The following is a 23738-nucleotide window of genomic DNA, read 5'->3' on the forward strand; positions in this document are numbered from 1 at the left end:
GGTACAATATCCTTAACTTTCACTGAATAAATAGAAATGACAATGAGGTCTATATTAATGTAAAAAGCAATCATTTTCCCTTTCATTTTCTAAGTCACCAATGATGTTGCTAGATTGTCTATTTAGAAAGTGGCCACTTTGTTCAAAGTTGTTTTGATAAAGGAGGCACACCCAGTGAAAACTTTCAGCATTGTTTTTTGAAGGGCAGCCACAAAAGCTAAAACATCTTGAGAACTTTGGGATCAGATCATAGTACCAAAAATGTTGCTGGGTCACAAGGGTGATATTTTTCCCTTCTATGTATGTATAATTCTTTCTTTTCTCCTTCTGATAAACAGGAGATGGAGAATTATCGTGGGAACATTCTGATGGTGATATCTTCCGGCAACCTGCCAACAGAGAAGCAGTAAGTGTGAAGAGTTCAAATAATTCAACACTCCATAACCATCAGGCCAACCTTTTCTCTTTCCATGGCTACTATCCCAGAAAATAAAATAAAAAAAAAGGACCCATTTCTGACACAATTATTCCTCTTCTTCTGAAATTTGAATAAGAGCAGCAACTTGCAGCCATCTAAATGCACTGTATAATTGACAACCAGGGTCAGCACATCAACATGAAGAAACTATTACCATACCCTTGTATCTAGACCAGGAATTGATATCCTTTCAAGGTAATTTACCATTTTTATGTTCCCTGTAAGGAAGGCAAACCACTACCACAGTGTTCTACCATGAAGACCTTCTGTAAGAATGTAAGTCAGTCCACTCCATCCTTTTAATGGGATTAATGGATTCTGTGGCTATGTTTATTTAAATTATCTCTTATGCCTTAGGTTCTTCATCATGTAATTGGAAGAAAGTTAGCCATATTCTTCCTTTTATTTTACTCTGTGGTGTCTCCTTATTGTTGTTAGTCTTAATCTCAGACTAAACCTCAGAAGTAGATATCTCCATAAGCATGGTGATAGCATGTTTTGTTCCTTTGTATTCTGAAGTAATTGACAGAATAGAATCCCTCTCTTTAAAAATACATATCTAAAATGAATTTTATTTAGAACTTCTTAAAATCTGAACAGTAAATGTTAAAGTGCAAAGAATCTATTATATTTAAGGTACTTATAAAAGTGTACAGTATGTAAAGAGGTGTTCATTGCACATAAGCAAATTTTTATCACACCTTTACATGAAAGAAGTATAAGGGACTTTCAGTAAGTGTGAAAAGCATTATTTCAGTAAGTGTGAAAAAGTGACAACATATGTGTCTATCAACAGGGCCTTAGTTAAAGATACTCAATTCTTTAGACACTGTGAAGTTGTTAAAAAGGATATGGTGCATCCAAGTATAAGTAAAGTGGTGCCAATCTCAAGATGTAATATATTAAGAAATCAATGCAGTATAAAATTTTATTTTATGTAAAAACTGTGTGCGATTATGCGTAACGTGCATATCAAGAACACATGGGAGGTCACATACCAGCATATAAAGGCTGGTACTCTCAGAGGAGTAAAAGTGAGCAAGTGAAAAGGCAGCCTTTAAATCTTTAACTTTATTTTATCTATTATTTTAGGTTTTCCACACATATGAATTAGTTTTACACAAAATAAAATTTAAATATAAAACCTTAGATTGGTTCTCAGCAAGTATTAGATATGAAACAGGAAACTAGGGAGTCCAGGATAGTGATAGTGTGAGGTAGGGAATGATAGGGGATGTCATCAAAATAATCAAGACAAACATCACCATGTTGTTTAGTCTGGGATTCCTGGTAATCACTTGGCTCTTTCTGACTTACATGCCCTGTCTTGCGAACACCCACCCCAAAGGCTCAGCTATGAGATTGAGCATTTTTTATTTGCTCTATTCTCTAGCAATTTTGTGTTCTGGACATTGCTGTCTCTGGATGAATGTTGAAACATTATTTTGGACAACTCAAAAAAGCAACATCCCACAAGGGAGGACAATCTTCCCTATTTGTTGGTTAATATAGAGCCCAAGAAAAGATTCTCTTTGTATCTCCTTTACAGTCAAGTAAGATTCCTTCCAGATCCTGAAATGTTGTGAAGTCAGTCTCAGGTTTTTTTTTTGTATTGTAAATTTTCTCTTGTCTGAGCTCCATTTTTTTTTTTTTTCTTTTGCAGTAAGAAGTTGAAAGTTGCTAAGTTAATGGCTGTTAACCAGATGTCTCTCTAAACCAAATTTTGGGCTTATTCATCTTAAGATATATATCCTATTCCCTAAGAAGCCCCATACTATGTATTGTCACTACCTTATTGGTCTTGGTGGTGGTGGTGGTGCTCCTTATTTTTGTTTGTTTTTTACTTTGCTCAGCATCATTGTTCTTCCTAACCTGCTAGTCAGAGGGCTTGACTTAATCCAGGACTTCCTGTAGCAAAAGAGGTCAGGTACAGAGCACAGATTTGAAATGGTTATTGATTTTTAAAGGGGTTTGAAACTTTTCTTTAGAAGCAAATGTTTGGTCTTGGTAGGCCAAAAAACCAGATGGCTCCACTTTATTATAAATAAATATTTCCTTTTGTTCTAAAAGGAATAGTTATTATGGGATATGATTTGAATAATAGTGTCTTTAGTAATGGAAAAATGTCTAACTGGCAAATAGCAAACACTCAATAAATATGTGCTGAATAAGTGGGTGAAGAAGGTAAATCAAAATTTATGCAGTGGCACGGGTGGGAAAGTGAAGGTTTCATTCTTCCTAATACACAGCAATTTGTTTCAAATCAGAAAGAAAAGCTTTAGATTTGTTGTTTGATCTGGAGAAACTTTAAATGAGAAGATAGCAGAATCTTTTCTAAATATCCTTTGCAAGCCCAACTTCCTGTGTGGGAGCAAAAGGCACAGCCCTACCAGCGCATTTCCTATTCAATAGACTCGGTTTTCTGGTATGCTGCTCCTATTTTCAGGGAACCAGCAAAACCTCTGTACAACACAGATGATTGGTTTATTTTGCCAAGTGGGCTGAAAACCGTCAGCTTAAGGGAAAATTGTGGTTCAAATATGATTTTGTTGTGAAAACTGCAAACGCTGTTGTTTAATTTCTACATTGTAGCTTTACATGCATTGGTGCTTGTGACATTAGGGAATGTGGGGTGTTTGTGTGTTTATGTGTATAGTATCTGATGAGCAGGAATGGGAAGCCATGTCATGAGAGTAAGAATAATGTTGTTGTAGACAACAGTCAAACTTTTGACTGCTGTTGCCAGTAGATTACACGGAAGTTTATCATTAGAAAAATTGAAGATTCGAGGATTGAGACAGCATGAACCATGAAAGAAATGCACATTTTATTCATGTTGTCAGAACAGTGGTTGAGGATGAAATTTCCAAACAGGAATAGTCCCAGGATAATGGTGAGTAATATATAAAGTTTTCATAGGTGTGTAGATTAGAATATATTCTCAGCATGTATCAAAGACATAGCAAAAGCTTCAATGAACACAGAGAGATCCGATATACCTTTGCCCAGTTTCTTTGAATGGTAGCACCTTGCCGATGTATAGTACAGCGTCGCAACCTCAAAACTCTCTCTATGGCTCTTAAAAAGAGTCTAAAGACTGAGATTTTCCAGTTCCAAACAATAAAACTATTGTATTCTATACCTAAAATCAAGCAAGGGAATTATTTCCAGGGAGCTTCTACGATCCTGGGGATTTCCCCATACCAGAAAATGATTTCAGAGCCACCCTCAATGCTTGAAATACTTCTTAGGGATTCTAGTCAGCAAATCAGTAAGTATGAGGGCAGTGCTGCAACACATGGTAGGTTATCCTCTGTTTGAGGCATCAACATCCTATATGGGTTCTAGTTCAAGGCTTGGCTACTCCATTTCTGATCCAGCTCATTGCTATTGTGCCTAGGAAAGCAGTGGAAGATAGTCTAAGTCCTTGAGTTCCTGCACCCACATGGGAGATTTAGAAGAAGCTTCTAGATCCAACTCAGCTATAGCCTTGTGGTCATCTGGAGAGTAAACCAGTGGATGGAAGATCTTTCTCTGCCTTTTCTTCTCTGTCTATAACTCTGCCTTTCAAATAAAAATAAGCAAATTGTTAAAAGGCGCATCTCAAACACATGTTTTTCTTAAATATATGAAAATGTATCATAAAATAATAAAAAGTTGATAATTTAAAAATGCAAATAATATGTGAAACCATTAAACAAAATAAAACCAAAGCACAGCTTTGTGGTCCTTTCCACCAGAATGATTTTGACCTACTCTCTCAAGCAGCCTATTTGCAGCTGGTCTTTAGATAAGCCTCAGTTTCACACAACTATCCAAAGGCTTTTTGCTACTTTGCTGTAATTTACCAGGTCAGAATGGTCCCTAGTCAAACTCTTCCAATATATTTTTTAAAGGAGGTGACCCCTACTAGAGACAAACCTCATGCCTAAATATTCTTCCAGATAGTATTTTAAAAATCCTGATATCCAGGCATCAGTCCAGACCAATTACTCTCTGGGAGTGGGACCCAGGCATCAGTGTATTTTACAGTTCCCCAGGTGACTCTAGTGTGCAGGCAAGGTACAGAAGCAGCAATGTGTGTGGTTGTGAGCACTGTAACGAAAATTCTAGGATGAAACGTCCACAAGTTCTTAAGAAATTAAAAGGAAACATGAATTTATTTTGGTGCAAAAAATGTTTGAAACCATTCAGAGTTTTGTTCAGAATATATGCAATTTCCATGACCTTTTTCTTGGGGGGTGGGGATATGGGAGGAGGGATGTTTTATATGCATGGATTTCAAAAACCTTTATACCAACATAAACTTACTTCATAGTTCCAATTCTTACATTTAGATGTGTTTTGTGCACCTGAAAGAACTTTTCTTTGTGATAGTGGATCACTAAATTTGTTAAGAGCAACCTCTCTTAAACCTTCTTCGCCTTTCCTTTTCCTCCTCTTCTATTTGTTTTCTCTTTGCCTCCCATTCTCACACTTACCATCTCTCAAACTTCAATTTTCATTGTCATCCCAAGTACATCACCTCGCCTCTCTAGTATCAGTTTCTCTGTCTATAAAACAAAAAGTTTCATGGGAAAAAAACCTTTTCAACATGATAAAGCTGTGGAGGGGCTGAGTGATCTCTCATAGGGCCTGTAATCAAAATTCCTGAGTCTTTGGAACAGGGTGGGGTTTGCTGGGAGGGCTTGGATCATTTTCCGACCCTTAGCATGTACCTTGGTGCTGAAGAACAGCTTTTCGTTTTGTGTTCAGCATTGTGAATCATAGAACTTCTTGTGCTTGCAACTTATCTGGGGTCAGTGACCTTCCGTCTAATTCCATTCCTGTTGGACTCCTTCCTTTTAATGTGGAATATACACTACACAAACTTTCCCCTCTGTGTTCCTTTATAACAAAGTCTTGCCAAACCCTTGTGGAATGTGAATGATCATGGCAAGGGAAAAAAAAAAAGGTATCAAGTCGTCGTGGGAATGAAAAATTATTTGCACCGAGAATCCTGTCTGTGTGCATGACAACAAATTCCTGCAAATCCTTACTTGTGTAAATTTTTATAGCAATGCCACAGCAGGGGCTCTTCTGAAATATAGAGAATAATGTTTTTCAACAGGCTGAAAAGTTCCCCCTAATTGAGCTCCTGTTCACTCTGCCCTCCCACCAAGAGACTAATAATATTCCCAAAGCTAAGTTTGTAATGTGTGTGTATGGCACATAATTTCAATAAATGTTTTATAGGATGGTGGGATCAGGTGCTCTCATAACCTTCTTCTCAAGATTCCATGCTATTTCTGTCATTTCATGTAATGATTTCCCCTTTTAAATTGCCTGTGAATGATTTTTTACTAAGCTGCCCCCCCTTTGTCCCTGATAATTGCTCCTACATTATAATTAGTGTTATTTGGCTTTCAGCCCTAATGTTCCATTTTTTTCTTTCATTCTATCTTTTGGTTCTGGGTAGGGGTGGGTAGCAGAGCAGTGAATTCATCAAGCAGCTCGAACTCTTGCTGCAGGAGTAGTAGTTGAATTATTTGTACTAAAAATGGTAAACTTCCTTTAGGAATCATAGTTTCATTCATTTAACAAATATTAGCTGAGTACCTTCTAAATGCTGGGCATTGTTCTAAGCACACAAAACAAATTATCAGCTTTGTGTGGAACTTACATTCTAATATGCTCATGGACTGTCAACTCTGTTATTGATCAAGCACATAGGGCATCTCTGCTCTCTATGAGATCCTGAGCTGTTGCCTGTGTTTAGAGTCTCAGTACATCTGACTGAGACTATGCTTGACTTCCTATCTTTACTCCCAAGGAGTTCAACCTACACAACATTAAGGTTCAATGCTTCGAAGCAGTTCTGATCAAGTTACTTAACTAAAAAACAAAACAAAACAAAAAAGTCCTCAAGGACTTCCACACCAGCCCCTCCCTTTCTTACCTTATAAAGTCCTCACTCCTTAGTCTATCATTTAAAGTCTTTCATGATCTGGTTCCAACTCCCTTTTAGACTGTTATCCTTCAACTGTTCCCTTTTATGGTCTCTATGTTTTCTGTTACACCTTCATGACTTGGAGTCTCTAACCAGAATACTCTTCACAAACTGTGCCTGTAAAATGTCTATCAACTCTTCATGGCTCAGACCAATTCTTCATGGCCCAGGTTGCCAACCCTCCCTTGTCTAGTAACTCTTGTCTTAATTTATGCACAGTGTATACTTCTGTGGCCTCTGGCACCATCCACCTTATGCTGTAGACTGTTTTCCTAACTCTTTTTTAAGGATTAATTTGTTTATTTATTTGAAAGACATTGTTACGGAAAGAAAGGGAGAAACACAGAAAAATCTTCTATCTGTTTAAACATTGCTGACAATGCCACAGCGGCCAAGCCAAAGCCAGGATTTAGGAACTTAATCTTGGTCTCCTCTGTCTGTGGCAGAAAAACCAAACATGTGGGCCATCTTCTGCTGTTTTTCCCAGGCCATTAGTTGGGAGCTAGACTGGAGGTGAAGTAAGCAGAGCTAGAACCAGTGCCCGTATTGGAGTCCAGTGTCTTGGGCAGTGGCTTTTCTTGCTGGGCCACAATGATAACCCCTTAAATCGTAAACTGAATGTGACAGTCTTGAGAAGGAAGGACACTGCAGCTGTTTTGATTGTTTTCTCTTAAAGGAGTTTGTGAATCTAGTTAAATCTGTGAGAAGAAAATCCTAGCTTACTTCCACCAGTGCTTTCAGATGATCACATTGCTATTTCTATTATAGTATGTAGACATTTTCAGTACAGCAGCCAGCATTATGAATCGAAATCGCCGTATGTCTTCTAATGCCTATAACTCAATCTCTGTGATCTTGTTGACCTGATTTTTTTTCCTGGCCATTTTACAGAGACATTCTTACCCTCGTTCTCACTATGATTCTCCACCAAGCCGACAAGCTGGAGGTCTGCCCCGTTTTCCAGGGTCCAGAATCCACCGAGGAACTCCTATTGATTCCCAGCAAGCATCAGGGACCATTGTGCAGATTGTCATCAACAACAAACACAAGCATGGACAAGGTAAGGAGCATCCTGGTCTCAATTTTCTTTCATCTCAGGGATTCATCTGTCCTGCTCCTTGGAAGACTAGGGCGAAGAAACGAACCTTTCTCCCATGAGGGAGTAACATGTGGATAGCTTACCATTGCACCTACAAAATGCATATGGAGAAGTGACACAAGGGGGAATCTAAGGGATTTTCTTCAGATACCCAAAAGAGCATGACCAATTCTCCTTGTGCTTGTGAACCAGCCTCCATAATTTTTTGTGTCTCTTGGAGGTTGGAGGTCAAGTGGTTGAAAATTCTTTGCCTCTAACAGAATGAGAACTTGTTCATTTTCCTGTAGAGCACCTGATTTCCAAAGGGACTCGGTGCCAAATAATTCCAAAGTGTAGTCAATGCATGGCGTATGAGGGGCTTGTCTTTATTATTATTATTATTATTATACTTGTTTATGATACAGTTCCATAGGCTCAGGGATTTCCCCTCCCCTCGCCTGCCTAATTTCACCACTGATCTCCCCTATATTATTACAATAGTATAGTCCTTCAACAATAGTCACATGTCCATTATTCTGCTATTGAAGTGTATCCTAACATTGTAGGGATGAGTAATTCTGTAAGTGAACTCTAGAAACCACCTGACTCAGCACCAGGAGGACTGATGAGGTTAGTACACTGACATGTAGCCCACTCAGCCACCCCCTGGCTGCAACAAGCACCCACATGCGTCCCGAAGTCCCATTTCTTCCTGAACAGCATTTTCTGACCTCTACCATCCTCCCAGTAGCGGGGGCGGGGTGGAGCAAAACAATTCACTGCTTCTTAATTTTTTAGGCATCCTGTCAATCAGCCTTTTGGAGCAAGAGCTCAGCTAGTTCATTTTTATGAAACCACAAATATGTTTTGTTTCCTTTAAAGGAAAAACAAATCAAAGGCAGTTCTCTGAATGGGTTAAAAGTAGTAAATTATTAAACCGAATGATTGAATAACATGGGTGAAAAACAATCCGTTACAGAGAACTCCTACTATAAATCTTAACCAAGATAGTCAAGCCAAAGCTAGTTGATCACATCTGTTATTAGTTAGATGTAAATTTCAGATTACAGGTTAAAAATTCAATCGCTTTTGAAACTTACAGGCTTAAAAAAAATCCAAAAGTAAGCTCTTAATAACAAAAAAGATGGTATATTAAAAGAATTGTAAATGCTTTCTACTGATGTGTGCATAATTTGAAATTTACTATTTTTTAACAGCCAAGGCATTTTGATAATGTAAATGTATTATTTTAGTTGCGGAGGGAATTTAGGTAAACAGACAGATTGATTTCCAATATTACGGTGCCTCGGGTAAAGCTTTTACAAAATAACGTAGAAATGGACTTCAAAAATCCGAAATCCCGTAATTTCCACAAGGCCTCTTCATTTTCAGGGCAGAAGCTCATTTCTCAGTTGTCTGTATATTTATATTTATTCATCTGCTCTGTCAGTTTGGGTGCAGCAGTTCTTTCCTGACCTTTCCATTATAATTCACTGAAGAACCACTTGTCCGCACCCTCAACTCTCCAATCCCCAGCTGGATGATTCAAAATCACCTCAGACCTTCTAGGTGGGGAAAAGGCTGTATTTCCCTCTAGAAAACAGATTTCACTCTATTCCACTTCAGAATTCCTTTCTCAGTCTTGCCTATTTCCTTACTGCAAATGTTTAAGGCAGGGGGGCATATAAGAAGATCTTGCCTGTTCGACTCCTAAGCATGACTCATCTTTCTCTGTAGCTCTTTTGCTAGTGATGTGGCCTGCTGGGATGCAGCTATTTGCTTCCTTATTAGGATCAAAGAGAAGAAATAAGACTCTAGCTTTATGATCTTGAATTCTGCCTGAATTTTCTTTAAGCAGACTAAATTCCCACTTGATCACAATGTCTAGAAGAGAGTATCACTGAGGAAGGCAGAGAAGAGGTGAGGGAAGGAGAAAGAAGAACACATCTGCCCTGCCTAGGGGTAATCCTTTCTACGGCCCAGAGCCTCACAATCGAGGTCTCAGGTTTCTATTCTATCATATTATAAGGTTGAGAATCTCTGGTTTGAATTTTTGGAAATGTTTACATGGATTGACCTGTTAAAGTGTCCAGTGCTCTAGAAGTTTTTACAAAGGACAGGAAATGGCAGCCAGCATCATTCATATTTCTTAATGTGACCCAGGGGGCCTGATGAGAAAGAAATAGCCCAGTGATTCATCCTGAAGCTATTGTCTAGCAGCCAAATCAGTCAGTTCCTAGAAAAGCCCCAAGCGGGGCTATCCCCTTCCCTTTGCCCACCCCCGCCTAACGTGATACAACCCACCCCGGAGATGTTGATTGGGATGTCTACAAGGCTCCCCGGGGCAGGATGAGGTGATGGGGATAATGAGAAACACACCCATTCACTGTCATGGCTTGAAACATCCACAACATCTGAGCACTGTCAGGGAGAGAACTCATTCTGTGAGCTCCCCATTCGTAGCCTCATTGTAGTTCTTATCCTGGAGCCTAGTTTCATCCTTAACAGTAGGAACCAGCCGGGTTTCAGGGTTGATTTTCTTGGAAACAATGTTCCTGTGGTTGCCTCCTTTCGTGGGACACTCGATCTGCAGCCCAGATGCTTGCTCTTTCAAAGTACCTCAGCAAACATGGAGGCAGTGATTACACTTTCCTCTTTACAAGTGTCAGAATGTCAAAGGAAATCTATGGAGCAGTCCGGAACTAGCTGAAGCCAAATCACTGCATCCATTATGAGATGCATGACTGAGGAAGTTACTTTAAAATTAGAGGCATGAAAAATGTAGACCTTTATAAATTAGCTGAGATCCTTTCCCTCTAGGTATTGCTTTCACACTTTCCTTCCTACATCACAAAGCAGGACTAGTATCATTAAGTTCCATACGCAATCTGTGTGGATGGATCAAACTTCCGTAGCATTTGACATTCAGAATGCATTTGCTACAGGGGTAGGAAAACAATTGGCAAATTGAGAAGAGCCATAATTTTTGCATCTAGCATCCTTGCACAATGAATTTTCATGCTTGGAATTATATCTACTTGGGCCACAGAAATCTTTTTTGGGACCATGGATATCAATACTAATATTCTAGTAGAGAGTCCTTCTGTTGCCCAGGAAAGATAGAAGTCTGCTCTCACATGCTCATTTATTCTTCCATTAAAAAGATACTTATGGCTTACTGACTATGCTTCAGGTCATTTGTGACCATCCGGAGACTGTTACTGAAAACTTAGGTAGCTGCTAACAGTAGAATGCAGCAGCCCAGGCTGATTTAAGGTCATGTAGACTACTCTGTATGCATAAACCTACGGTATGGCAGAAACAAAGGATGCTGGGTGTGTTGAACAGTTTAGGACTTGCATTCTGAGCCTAGATACACCATTTTAACTCCCTAGCCTTTAATTTCCAGGCCTATGTTCTCTTCCAGTGTGTGTTTCCAATGGAAAGACCTACTCCCATGGCGAATCCTGGCACCCAAACCTTCGGGCGTTTGGCATTGTGGAGTGTGTGCTGTGTACTTGTAATGTCACCAAGCAAGAGTGTAAGAAAATCCACTGTCCCAATCGATACCCCTGCAAGTATCCTCAGAAAATACATGGAAAGTGCTGCAAGGTGTGTCCAGGTAAAAAGGCAAAAGGTGCGTTGTTTGGAGGTCCTACCTTTAGCTGACTGAAGAACTCATATAAGCCATCTTAACTTTCTTTAAGCATCAGAAATATAGCGATTTGTCGTATAATTATAACGATAATAGTTAAGATAAAAATAAACCTCATTTTCTCCTAATCTTGAGGAATACAAATGGGTTCTCAAAAAATTTACTACTAAAAGATATGCCAGCATATACCATTAAGTGTGCCATACTTCCTATGTAAGCCTCAGAGTCAAAGTAATATTATTATTACAAAGAACAGTAGCACTTTTCATTTATATCACCAAGGAGCAATTGCCTATCCAGTCAAAGTACATTATCCTTTTGAGATAGAAATAAAGGTAAGTCATAGTGGTAAGGATTGAATTCTAGTCCAAATTTGCAAATTTGTTTGAAAAACATGCCATATCGTCAGGAGAGCAGAGAAATCTTCCACCTTCTTAGCGTGTGTGAGGAAGATGTTAAGTATAATCTTTCAAGATTGTAATAGGTAACTTATAAATAACAGACTTGAGACTGCATTAGACATTAGCAAAAACTACAGTGGGATCCAAGAGCGATCCTGACAGCCTCTTAACAGGAGGTCATTGCACAGAGCAGGAGGGCACCCCAGAGTGGAACAGGAGGAAAGAGGAGGTTTGTATCCTAGTCCTGGAGACCCCCGGAAACCTCCCAAATGCCTTCACCACAGAAGCAGTGGATACCTCTTCAAGGACTGTCAGTATAGGCACCAAGAACCATATTCCAACTGCCTAGGAGATCACAGGGAATTTGAGTGCTCTCATAGGCCTAGAACTTTGAAGTCAACCATTCCCTATCGGATCTTCCACACAGGATGGAAGCAGCCCAGAACCCTCCCCACAGGGTCTAACGACATCTGAACAACAGCCAGGAGCCCCAGGTGGTCCTCAGAGACAGAAGAATAGTAAACTTCCTTCTGGACCCAGGAGAGGAGCGTTCTCTTGTCCTTACATAATTCCAACTTTGACTCCCCATCCTCTTTTGCACTGACCATCAGGGTTACTCCGGAGCCCCCAAAATTAGATCAGGTAGTCAGAGACAGACCAATAAGGAAAGCTTAGAACAGACAAGAAAATGTCAGCTTGGATTCTCATATACCTCACTAGGTAGGACACAAAGATCAGTTACTCCTAAGTTATTGGAGATTTCTCTGCACACCCCTCCTAAAGCTGTTCTACTCCTCAGTTGTTAACATATGGCTTGTTAGAGTTATAAGCCTTTTTAGATAATCCTAAAAATCAAAGTTCAGTAAAATCTTGAATACTATAAAATGCTAAATAGTACCCTACAACCATTTTAAGGTTTATAACAGTTGGTTATGTATAAACTAAAATTGAGATGTCAATGAAGAACTTGTACTTCTTAATACATCAATCGATCAGTAGCATGTTATTTAACTTCATGATGTTGTAAATTTCCATTTTTCTGTCTGTTATTGATTTTGTATTATGGCTCTTCATTTAAGGGGATGTATAATAACTGTTTATTGGAAACTATCATATCTAGATGTGAGGATATTCTGCCATCTCTACTTTTAGATCAAAGATGGACTCCCAATGAATCTGTTAAATTTGTCTTGACAATAGGATGCTTGACTCTCCTCATGGTCTATGCCCACAATGATAGAATTATGACTGTTTATGAACTATACTGTTGTAATAATACAGGAGAAATCAGTATGGGGGGAGGGCTGCAGGAGGGGTCAGGGGAAGTCCCGGAGCCTATGGAACTGTGTCATTAAAAAAAAAAAAAAAGAAAAGAAAAACAGAAAAACATACTATATGTACTGTGACCCACATCAGCCTCATCTGTACAATGCAAAGTTCAGAACAATTAATGTCTTTGTTCCTTTCCAAAACTAAATTCCTAAAATTATATTATTTCTATTTCAAATATAAGAAAACTGAAGTGTATAGGTTGCTGGTACAGACAATGTCAGACAGTCCAGCATCCATTGTCTAGATATGTCCAACAGTTTCATTGGGAGTCCATCTTTGATTTGAAAGTAGGGATGCATGTTGCATTGTATCTTCACATCTGAGTATCAGGGTGGTTTTCTTTCTGGCGACTCATAGGGTGGTCCATGGACCAGCAGTGCCTTAGCACTAATTAAAAATCCTAACCCCCAGATCTACACCCTAGAACTACTGCATCAGAATCTTCATTTTTAAAATATTTATTTACTTTTATTGAAAAGGCAGATATGCAGAGAGGAGGAGAGACAGGAAGATCTTCTGTCTGATGGCTCACTCCCCTAGCGGCTGCAATGGCCAGAATTGAGCCCCTTCTGGGTTTCCCACGCGGGTGCAGGGTTCCAAAGCCCTGGGCCATCCCTGACTGCCTTCCCAGGTCACAAGCAGAGAGCTGGATGGGAAGTGGAGCTGCCGAGACTAGAACTGGTGCTGATATGGGATCCAGGCATGTAGGCGTGTTCAAGGCAGAGACCCCAACCGCTATGCCATCACGCCTGGCCCAGAATCTGCATTTTAACAAGATTGCCATGTGGTTGATACTAATGCACACTAAAGTTTGAATAATATTAATTTATGGCACAAATTATAATTTCCCAATATTAGGAGTCCCATATTCACATATAAATATGGAACAGAGTGTAGATAGGAAAAAAGGGAGTGATCAGATAAGGAATACAGAATATGAGCATCAAAATTCATCAGAAAATTAGTGTTAAAAAGAGAGCACAGGCCCGGCGCGGTGGCGCAGTGGTTAAGGTCCTCGCCTTGCACGCCCAGGATCCCATATGGGCACCGGTTCTATCCCGGCAGCCCCGCTTCCCTGCCAGCTCCCTGCCTGTGGCCCGGGAAAGCAGTTGAGGATGGCCCAAAGCTTTGGGACCCTGCACCTGTGTGAGATACCCGGAAGAAGTTCCTGGCTCCTGGCTTCGGATGGGCATAGCATTGGCCGTTGCGCTCACTTGGGGAGTGAATCATCGGACGGAAGATCTTCCTCTCTGTCTCTCCTCTCTGTATATCCGCCTTTCCAATAAAAAAATAATAAAAATAAATCTTAAAAACAAACAAACAAAAAAACAAACCAAAAAGAGAGCACATTCTAACCATTGTGACCACCCAGCTGTGATGGCCTATTAAGATTTCCAGATCTTTGATCTCAGTAGATCCTTTACCCATTTTATGTCAGTTGTAGTTCCATCAGTATAATACTCTCTTCTGTCAAGTGTCTTAACACCTCAAGTTGAAAAAGGAATACAACAAGATAATTTCAGGGAAAAGCTAGTAGTTACATAAGCTATGCAGAATAACAAATAATTTCTTACTATGTAAGAGTCTAATTGAAATTTCAGTCCTTCAGACCAAATCCCATCTCATTGTGTGCTAAGCATATTATTGATGCCAGTGAATTCAAAAAGGAAGAATAGAAATTTGTGAGACCAGGGCCTAGAACTAACAGTGATCTTCAAATAAATGCCTTCTTGGTTTTGTGATGTTTTTTGAAAATTTTGGATAAAATAATTGAAGTCCTAGTAATCCTTAAAGTAACCAAAGACATACACTAAAATAGATAAATAAGGGTTTTTGATATGCTGTTTATAATGCTGAAAAATTATAAACATTCTGAAATAATACAAATATGGAAATAGTTAAATTATGGGTATGTAGCCTATTCAATATGCGCTTCTCTCTCTCTCTTTCTTTTTCTCTCTCCTTCTTTTCCCTCTCTCTCTCCTCTCCCCCATATCCTTCTCTCCATTTCTTCCCCTTTCTCACTGACTCTCAAATATTTCCAGCCTACCATCTAAATTTATGAATCATAGCAAATAAACAAGTTTCTATCAAAGACCTGTTTTACCCACTTTCCCACTCCACTGAGGCATATAAAGAGATGATCTTTTGGGCATTTCAGAAGGGCATAGTTTCTGTCTCAGTCTATATATCTACTTCTCTTTGGGCCAGACATGGATATCAGAATGCTGAATCACTTCTGCTGGTCACATTATTTTAAGTATCCAAACAGCCCAGGACAGCTCACCCAGATACTCAGCAACTGCAGAACATCAGATGCACTTGTTCTTGCATCTAATCTGCAAAATATATTAAGAGCGTACTCTCTGCAGAGACACAGACACTGAGAATAAACAAGACAAAGAATCTCTACCTTCATGGTCCTTATATTCTAGCAGAAAATACAGAATGTAACCCAAGCCAATAAAGCATTTTTCAATAGTGATGAGTACATTGAAGAAGGTTCGGTAGAATCAGAAGATAATGGATGAAACAGGAAGCACCTTCAAATGATTGGTTGGAAAATGCTTCCCTAAAGAGGTAATATTTGAATAGAGTCCTGAATGACGTGGTCAACATAAGAAATGAAACAATCTTGATATTTTTTATTTCATAAGAAATTATATACGACAGAGGAAAAGGAACAAGAGAGTAAGGGAGTAAGGGCAAAAGAAAAACCAGTGGATGGCCCAGCATGGTAGCCTAGTGGCTAAATCCTCACCTTGCATCCACTGGGATCTCATATGGGTGCTGGTTTTAATCCCAGCAGCTCCATTCCCGACCCAGCTCCATGCTTGTGGCCTGGGAAATTAGCAGAGGATGGCCCAAGGCCTTAGGACCCTGCATCCATGTAGGAGACCTGGAAGAAGCTCCTGACTCCTGGCTTCAGATTGGCTGCCTTTCCAATAAAAAAAAAAAATCTTTAAAATTAAAAAAAAAAAAAACAGTGGAGAAAAGAGTCTTTAAATTCAGTTATGTTGGTTAGGGGAAGAGGACAATAACTTTGCCAATAATCCAGTCAGAGGTTTTCTTGTAACAAATGATTATGCGTTCTTCCAGCAACAAACCAGACAGAAATGAAGTGTGAATTTCACCTCTCTCTTCTTGCCTTTGTTCTGCCACAGACTTTCCTGGCCTTCCCTACCATTGGCCACTTACATGACTGTGTAGGACTTCCGTTTCCTGAGGGTTTCCCCAATTCACCTCTCACATCCTTTGCACGATTCACTGAACCTGGAATTCCTACAATTACACCTTTCATATTATGGCATGAAAAGTCCTGGTTAAGACATGGAAGTTTCCTGGAATGTCAGGATATATCTCCTTAATCAGTCATCCTCATTTCCATAAAGAATGGTTTCCTCAATATTTTAATTCTGGGGGTCTCAGTCCAGGAATGTCCTCATGATACTTGATAATGGCCAGAAGTGACTTAAACCATGGCATACTTCCCTGGAAGGAAATAAGAGCTGGTGAGCCTGGAGTGAGTACTATACACCTTGAGGTGAAGAGTATGAAAAATGGAGGAGAATGTTGCTGAATAAATCCTTCTAAAGACAACCTTTGCTTATTGTCTTCAAATGCCAGCCAGGATTGAGTCACTGGTGGGTTTTGTTGTTGTAGATCCCTCCAGTCTAGTACATTCAGCTCTTGGAGAGGAGAGAGTGGTGGTGCAGGATGATTCTTCAGGATACTGGGAGAACTTTGAGCATATTACAGGTACTTCCAGTGCCATCATGAATTCCATGTCAGTTACAGCAATAGTCAGTATTAAGCTGGTGAGCAACGTTTAACAAATGAACTTGGCTTCTATTCAAAAGGTGATAATCAATTACATTAAGGTCCCTGTACACGCAATCATCTCCTGCCTACCTCCACACATTTGAATACTGACTAGCACACATCCCTTAATTACCTAACATATTGCCCAAAAGAGTGGCCAACAAAGTAATCAAATTGCTAAGCGAAAGACAAAAAAAGGAAAGAGGGCTCATTCTAGGATAATTCGCAAATTGAGTATTCCAGCTTGGAATTGTTAAAAGATTATGGTTGTGTCCTTTTTTTGCCAAATGGTGGTAGAGGTTGGAAAGTTAATCAGGTCAGCAAGAGACATACAATAACAATCTGATTACAGCTTCTAGTCTACATGTGTCTGATTGATTAACTGGAGCTCTAATTAGAGCTCAACACTCAATGGTTTTGTGATCAATGATGTGAATATTCTTGCAGATGGCTTCTGCTCAGAGTTTTCAGGATGTCCTAAACTTATCTTTGTCATTCCTGATTTCACTATATACTTTAAGCAGCTGAAGAGCGTGCTGCTTATTATGAAGCCAGCAGAAAAACGTAACTCATTGATAAGCAAAATGAAGCAGTTTTTTTCTTGGAAGGGAGCTGAGAAAGGTGGAAGGTAGAATGGAACTTTGAGCATTATGAGACTGCTACCTTTATGCCTGGGAGCTGAAATTCAACAGTTCATTTTATATATTAAATGATCCATAGTTGAGGGATTTGACCAATTTTTGTGTCTCCCAACCTTCATTTGGCACAACATACATATGACTAATTTGACATCTAGGTTTTGTCACTGGTGTTGATCTTGCATTATTATTCCCTTTACAAGCAAATCAACAGCATTCAGAAATGTCAAGCCAATTTGGATAGATTTTTTTGCCAAGTAAATATGCATAAAGTGTCATGACTGTTTTCTAAGTGTACCTAAGTGATGTCAGGAAAGTTAAAACCAGGCCCTGTCAGCCCCATTTCCTGGGCCTATTTTGGCAACATTCAGCTGGATACAGTAAGATTCTGAGTTGATTGTCCCTTAAGTATGTAAGAGATTTGTACTTGTTACATGCTTGTTCATCATGAAAATTCACTTTCTAGTGATGATGCTAGGGGAAATCCAGTTTAGTTTGTGGGTCATTGTCCTGCAAAACTATGGATTCTCTGGTCATGTGTACCTTAACCGAAGAGTATGTACTTTGTGATTTGGTGACTGTCCCAGGAATAGCTTAAACAGAGCTAATGAAATATGAGTGGGATTTCTTGTCTCAGTAAGAATGTTTTCACAGACTGATCACTTCTGGAGAGTGTGTTTATACAATGCATTAGACCAATGTAGAAGTTTGCCTCTAGTTTTAGAAAACCATTAACACGACTTTGATTGCTTCCTGATTTCAGAAGAACTTCCAGGCCAAGGATTTGACAGCAAAGGCTACTTTTGTGGAGAAGAAACAATGCCTGTATATGAGTCTGTGTTCATGGAAGATGGGGAAACTACCAGAAAAATAGCACTGGAGACTGAGAGACCACCTCAAGTAGAAGTCCATGTTTGGACCATTCGAAAGGGTGAGCAAAACAATATGAATTTTTTGTCTTTGTAAAGGTGGGAGAGGGAGTCATAGGTAAGGAAGAGTACCTCACCTTAATTTTGCTTCAATCTGTTTCTCTGTTTGGCTCAGAAGTTTTCCTAGTGTCTTGAAATTGACATATATCTACCATTGCTGTAATTATGACCTCTCAGATTTAACTACAGCCTATGCAGAAAATTAGGTATTGATCTGAGGTTTTGTTTCTCACACCACCAAAACCTGGAGGGATGATTCCCAACATTTGCTATGTGCCACAGTCATCTGGGAGAGTTTATGTTTGTATGTTTTAATTTTTTTATTTTAATACTCATGTCTAGGCTATGTGCAGAGGGATTCTGATTTGTTGGTTTTTGATAAAGCCAGTGCATTAGTGCTTTCTCAGACGCTCTGCAGGTAATTCCGTTGTGTAGTCACATTTGCAAATTACTTAGATGTGGTGTGCCATTTGTTGGAATACAGAGCCCAGAAAATAGGTAAACCTATTTATTATGTGCAAGACTAAGTCCCTAAAATTATGTTATTAGTTCTGGGGTAACAAAAATGCAAATCGCCATGCCTTCCCTCAAGAAGATTGTAGTATCACTGGAGAAACAATCCTAGTCATAATGTCTAGTTCCTGATTACCCACAGTTTTACTACCATAGCAAGCCATTCTGTTCATTGTGATACTACTGACATTCAAACTATTCTGTAAACGCGAGACCTGTGCTGACCAAGTCTGGCCATATTTCCTAGAAATCCAAGTATAGATGTGAGATTTCATTGGAAATAATGCTGAATAATGCTTTTTGTTACCATGCCAGAGTACTCAGGCTTAAGCAGGCTTAAGCATCACACAAGAAGGTAGTGCAAAATGCAGTTGTCAGGCCCTGCTTTGGAGATATATAGGCCTCAGACATGGTTTAAACATGTGCAAGTTTAACACATAGACAGGAGATTCTAATGTACATGGCACTTGGAACATATTTTGAGAAATGAGGGGGTTTTCTTCTCTGCTTTCCCACAGCAACATTTTTTTTTCTCTAAAGAATGTGGCCCTTCCAACTCCTTAAAAATACACTAGAACATATATATGTTTCTTGGTTTTATAAGTAGGCATGCCAGGTTACTATATCTAACTTTCTAACTCATTGAAATGGGTCACCTGAGATGTGATACCAGTTTGTTGGCTTCCCTATCATTGGCTCACGTTTCGTGGCCATATATCCCCTACTCACTGATACATGTGGATTATTTGTAACTTGTAACTTGTTGGTATAGCATCTAAATAGCCTTGTTCCCACTACTGGTTATCAAGGTCTGTGTTTGATGGACAGAGAAAATCCCAGGTTTTCTCCAGCTTACCCCATGTAGACCTTTTTATAATTATTTAAGGGCTAATAATCTATTGCTAGTTAACTGTAAGGCAGTCTTTAGCTGACTACCTATTATTCAGATTATAGAATAAGGAGCAGTTGAGACTGTAAAACCACTCTATTTTAACTCCTATAATTTTATAAGGGAAAGGTAAGGGAGCAGAGCTGTGGATATTTCCCAAAGGAAAATATGCTTTTCAGCAAGTTCAGGATTGGGGGTAGCTTTTCCATTTACACAAACAACCTGCTTACAATCCTCCTGCTGCCTCTCACTCTTTTGGCCAGTGAAGGGGGTAGGGTGCAGCCCAGTGGTTTGGCAGGAAGATTGTCTACCCAGATTTATGGCAAGGGAGGAATTTCTAATACTGCCTTTGGCTGCAGAAATACCAACCAGCACTCATGCCTGATTCCTTGTGGCTTTCACTAGGAGGGGGTCCCATCATCTTTAGCACTATCTCTCTTGTCTCCAGCCCTTGAGAAGCCAAGTGGAGGCCAGAGAGCCAGGAAAACAAATGGAGTCAATTATAGCCTTTGAGCCATCCAAGTTCCTGGTTAAGCACATTACACAGCCCAGCTCAATACTCATAAGCCTCAGTAATGGGATAACAGGCTCAATCCAAGCAGGAAAAGGGGTTAGTGGTTGAAGCTTCAGAGTGTCTAACCACCTGTCTTTCTTTTTGTTTGTCCCTAGGCATCCTCCAACACTTTCACATCGAGAAGATCTCCAAGAGGGTGTTTGAGGAGCTCCATCACTTCAAGCTGGTAACCAGGACAACTCTAAGTAAGTGATACCTATCTCTACTCCTTACTTCTCCTTTCTATTAATCCTGTTTTCAGTGTAGCAATGGCCCAGCTAAAGCCTCCCCGTGTTCTCAGTAAATATTAGCTATGTTCAGTGTCAATAACAGAGGATGCTCTAGCTCTTCTCCAGGGAACTTGGCAAGAAAGAGGCTATCTGAATGTGAATGAAGAGCTGGGACATGCTTCATACAAACCTACAGGCAGTCCAAGTATAACCTACTTTCAGTTTCCTGAGTATCTTAAATAAAATTGCTAAGTGTGCAGTCTTGAGAGTGTTAGATAAAACTCACATGATTCCCAGCCTACTATAATGTGTGGAGACTTCACATCAAAAAGGCTGTGTCCTCCGGTGACTGGGATAAGAGAACAAAAAAATGAATGCATATAAATTCTCATGTCATTTCAAAATTTTCTGACTCTTGGAATTGCTTCGTGTGGTCATGTTTCTTTAAAAGCATTCAGGCACTTAAGAATACTTGCAGCTCTCCCATTTTCTACACTAGATGGAGCCTAGGGACTAGCTACATTTCAACACTTGGGGGAGGGGATAGGGCAAACTTCTAATGAAATAAAAGGCACAAAATTTCTATCCACAGGAAATTCTAATGAGCGAGACAGAACATGAACATGCCTCCAGTATGAATTAGTATGTTTTGGAGGAGTTAAATACCTAAATGCCCAGGGGAATCTGCAAAGAACAATGAGATGAGAGCCAGGTGGGCTTAGTTGGGGAAGGCGTCGTGGAGGAGGTGTGTTTTGAAAGAGAAGGGTAAGACTGGGCAGCAGGTTAGAAAACAGTCCAGGAGAGAGTGAAGCCTAAGAGAAGACTGAGGAGCAAACAAGAAATGTGGGTGGGAGTGAGGAATGATGACAAAGGCCACACAGGATGCACTGAAAGATGAAACAACTAACTTGGAAGCTAAGAAATCATGGAGGGAAAGAAGATAGTATGAAGTTTATGTGTAGTTTCTGCAAACTTAGAAAGTGTAGTGATATCTAAATGGTACTTTGCAAAAAAAAAAAAAAGAAAGAAAGAAAAGAAAAAAGAAGTTTTTTGTTTTTTTTTTTTTTGCTATTAGATGGGTTTATTTTTGTTTAGCATCTGTTTTGGCAGTCAGATTATGAACAGGCCAGTTTGCTATGCCAAGAAATCAAACTTGAACACTAGGTCAAAGAATCTCAGTGGAGGTTTCAAGGCAAGTGAATGATGCATTTAGATATGTTTTCTAGAAGAAAACACATTTTAGAGTTTGGAGTGCAAAATGAACTATTAGTAAGAGGATGGGTGATAGTCTGAATTAGGGAGCTATTTTACTATACTATTATACAGGGAAGAAAATGTTACTGCCAAAGATGTTTCTGAGGTTAAGTCAACAGAGTTGATGTCAAAAAGAGAAATGATGTTGGAACGACTCCAATATTAACAACATTAGAGACTGAATGAATAGTAATGTCATTCACTAAGGGGAAAGTCTGAAGGATAAGCAGGTATTGGTAAGAAAAAAAAGTTATATTTGTAACATATTTAGATTAACATGTTTGAGAGCTTTTAGCAGTTACCCAGAAGAGGAGTGGGAAACAGAGTCAAATATTTATCATCAGCAGGACTGATAGATAATAAAATTGGACAGCATGAGAATTAATGGAAGAGTTGGGAGTCCTTACATCTGAGCCAAGAGGAAAGGAGGCAGAGATGAGGACCCCAGAATGAGTGAAGAGATGTGAAATTACAAATTAATATTACAAAGAGTACGTTTTAATTCACACTGTGAACAAAGTGCTCTGTTAGGCTACAGGAATTTGAAAGATGGTACAGATTTACTTTGTTAAGATTCAGAGTATATAATGGAAATAAATGGTGTATGTCCCAAGCTGTGTGTAGGAGAAGGTGTCTGACTCCTTACCAAATGTACCCAGTAGAGTTGGCACGTTATTAGATTTAGCAAAAGTTACTTCCTTGACCAACACTTTTCTCATTTGTCATCTGTCTTCCCATGGAATCAAAGAGAAGAGGGGGAAATGGGGAAGCTAAGAGGGAAAGGACCAGAGAGATGGGGTATATAGGGAAAGAGTACAGGTGGCTGCAAAAAGGTTCAAAGGAGGGTTAGATTTAGGAGGAATTTGGACTAGGAGTTATACAGATTGTTCCACCATGAGAATAAGAATCAAAAGCAGAGTGGCGATAGATTCAGGGTAGGTAGAGACAACAGGGAATGGAAGGGGTTTGGCTGAGTTAACCCAGAATGGGATAGGATCCCATGACACATTAGAGAATAGAATAGCTCACAGAATGGATTTATGGGTGTAAAGATGACATGTGAATACAGGAGAATGCAAAGCTATGCAGTTTTTGTCAAAAGAAAACCAGTATGTGGGATCCCAGAAGATAAGCAGAGTGCCAATGATGCAGTAAGTACCACATTTGCAAAGTGACTTTTTGGACTTAGAACCAAGTGATCCATCTCGATAACTAATAGATAGTCAAGCACTTTGCAAATGTTAAAAACAATGCTGTGAAAATTCCATCAATACTTGGCTTTTATTAATGACAATCCAATTTTTAGCCTCTAGATTCTTATGAATTTTATGTGTTAATAATTCTGTGATTCATTTTTCATATCTGCCTCCAACAAAAGTATTTTAGGGAGCCGTTTTGTAAAATCCCCTGACATTTGTATTCTAAAATACTTTCTGGATATGAGTGAAGGGGGCACGGAATGACACATGTTGGTTCTATTATGAATTTATTCAGTTCTTCTTTAATACTCATTCAGTCACTTTGTGTTTGCTTTTTAGATCAGTGGAAGATATTCACTGAAGGAGAAGCTCAAATCAGCCAGATGTGTTCAAGTCGTGTGTGCAGAACAGAACTTGAAGATTTGGTCAAGGTTTTGTACCTGGAGAGATCTGAAAAGGGCCACTGTTAGGCAAGACAGAGAGTACTGGAAAGGGTAAAGCAAGAAAACTTAAGCTGCAGCTGGACTGCAGGTTTATTTTGCTTAAGTCAACAGTGCCCTAAAGCCCCAAACTCAAATGCAGTCAATTATTCACGCCATGTACAGCATAACTTGCTCCTTTATGTGGAGTGGTGTGTCAGCCCTTAAACATCTCCTCCAAGGAGACTGGACAAGTCTTGAATGATTTGTGGGAGGAGGAGGAGCAGGGACAGAACACCACAACACAGCTCTAGTTTCTTGGAAGAATCACATTTTTTTACAGGTTAAAGAGCAAGCTA

At 39.4% G+C, this 23738-nt stretch overlaps 1 protein-coding gene across 4 annotated transcripts in view; it reads left to right on the forward strand.

The window, feature by feature from the left end:
* CHRDL1 (chordin like 1) overlaps window positions 1-23481 on the forward strand; it is a 117733-nt gene extending 94252 nt beyond the window's left edge. For 2 of the 4 annotated variants that reach the window (XM_040999706.1, XM_040999707.1), the window contains exons 6-11: window positions 339-406; window positions 7359-7527; window positions 10973-11182; window positions 18157-18324; window positions 20394-20483; window positions 23300-23430. In XM_040999706.1, coding sequence (XP_040855640.1) covers window positions 339-406; window positions 7359-7527; window positions 10973-11182; window positions 18157-18324; window positions 20394-20483; window positions 23300-23430 — 836 coding nt within the window. Of the gene's footprint in view, window positions 1-338; window positions 407-7358; window positions 7528-10972; window positions 11183-18156; window positions 18325-20393; window positions 20484-23299 lie in introns of all 4 variants that reach the window. The other 2 variants (XM_040999705.1, XM_040999708.1) reach the window with 2 other exon arrangements.
* The last annotated feature ends 257 nt before the right edge of the window (window positions 23482-23738 follow it).

The sequence above is a fragment of the Ochotona curzoniae genome, unplaced genomic scaffold (assembly GCF_017591425.1).
Source record: "Ochotona curzoniae isolate NIBS_2020 unplaced genomic scaffold, NIBS_Ocur_1.0 scaffold_1852, whole genome shotgun sequence".
Lineage (NCBI taxonomy): Eukaryota > Metazoa > Chordata > Mammalia > Lagomorpha > Ochotonidae > Ochotona > Ochotona curzoniae.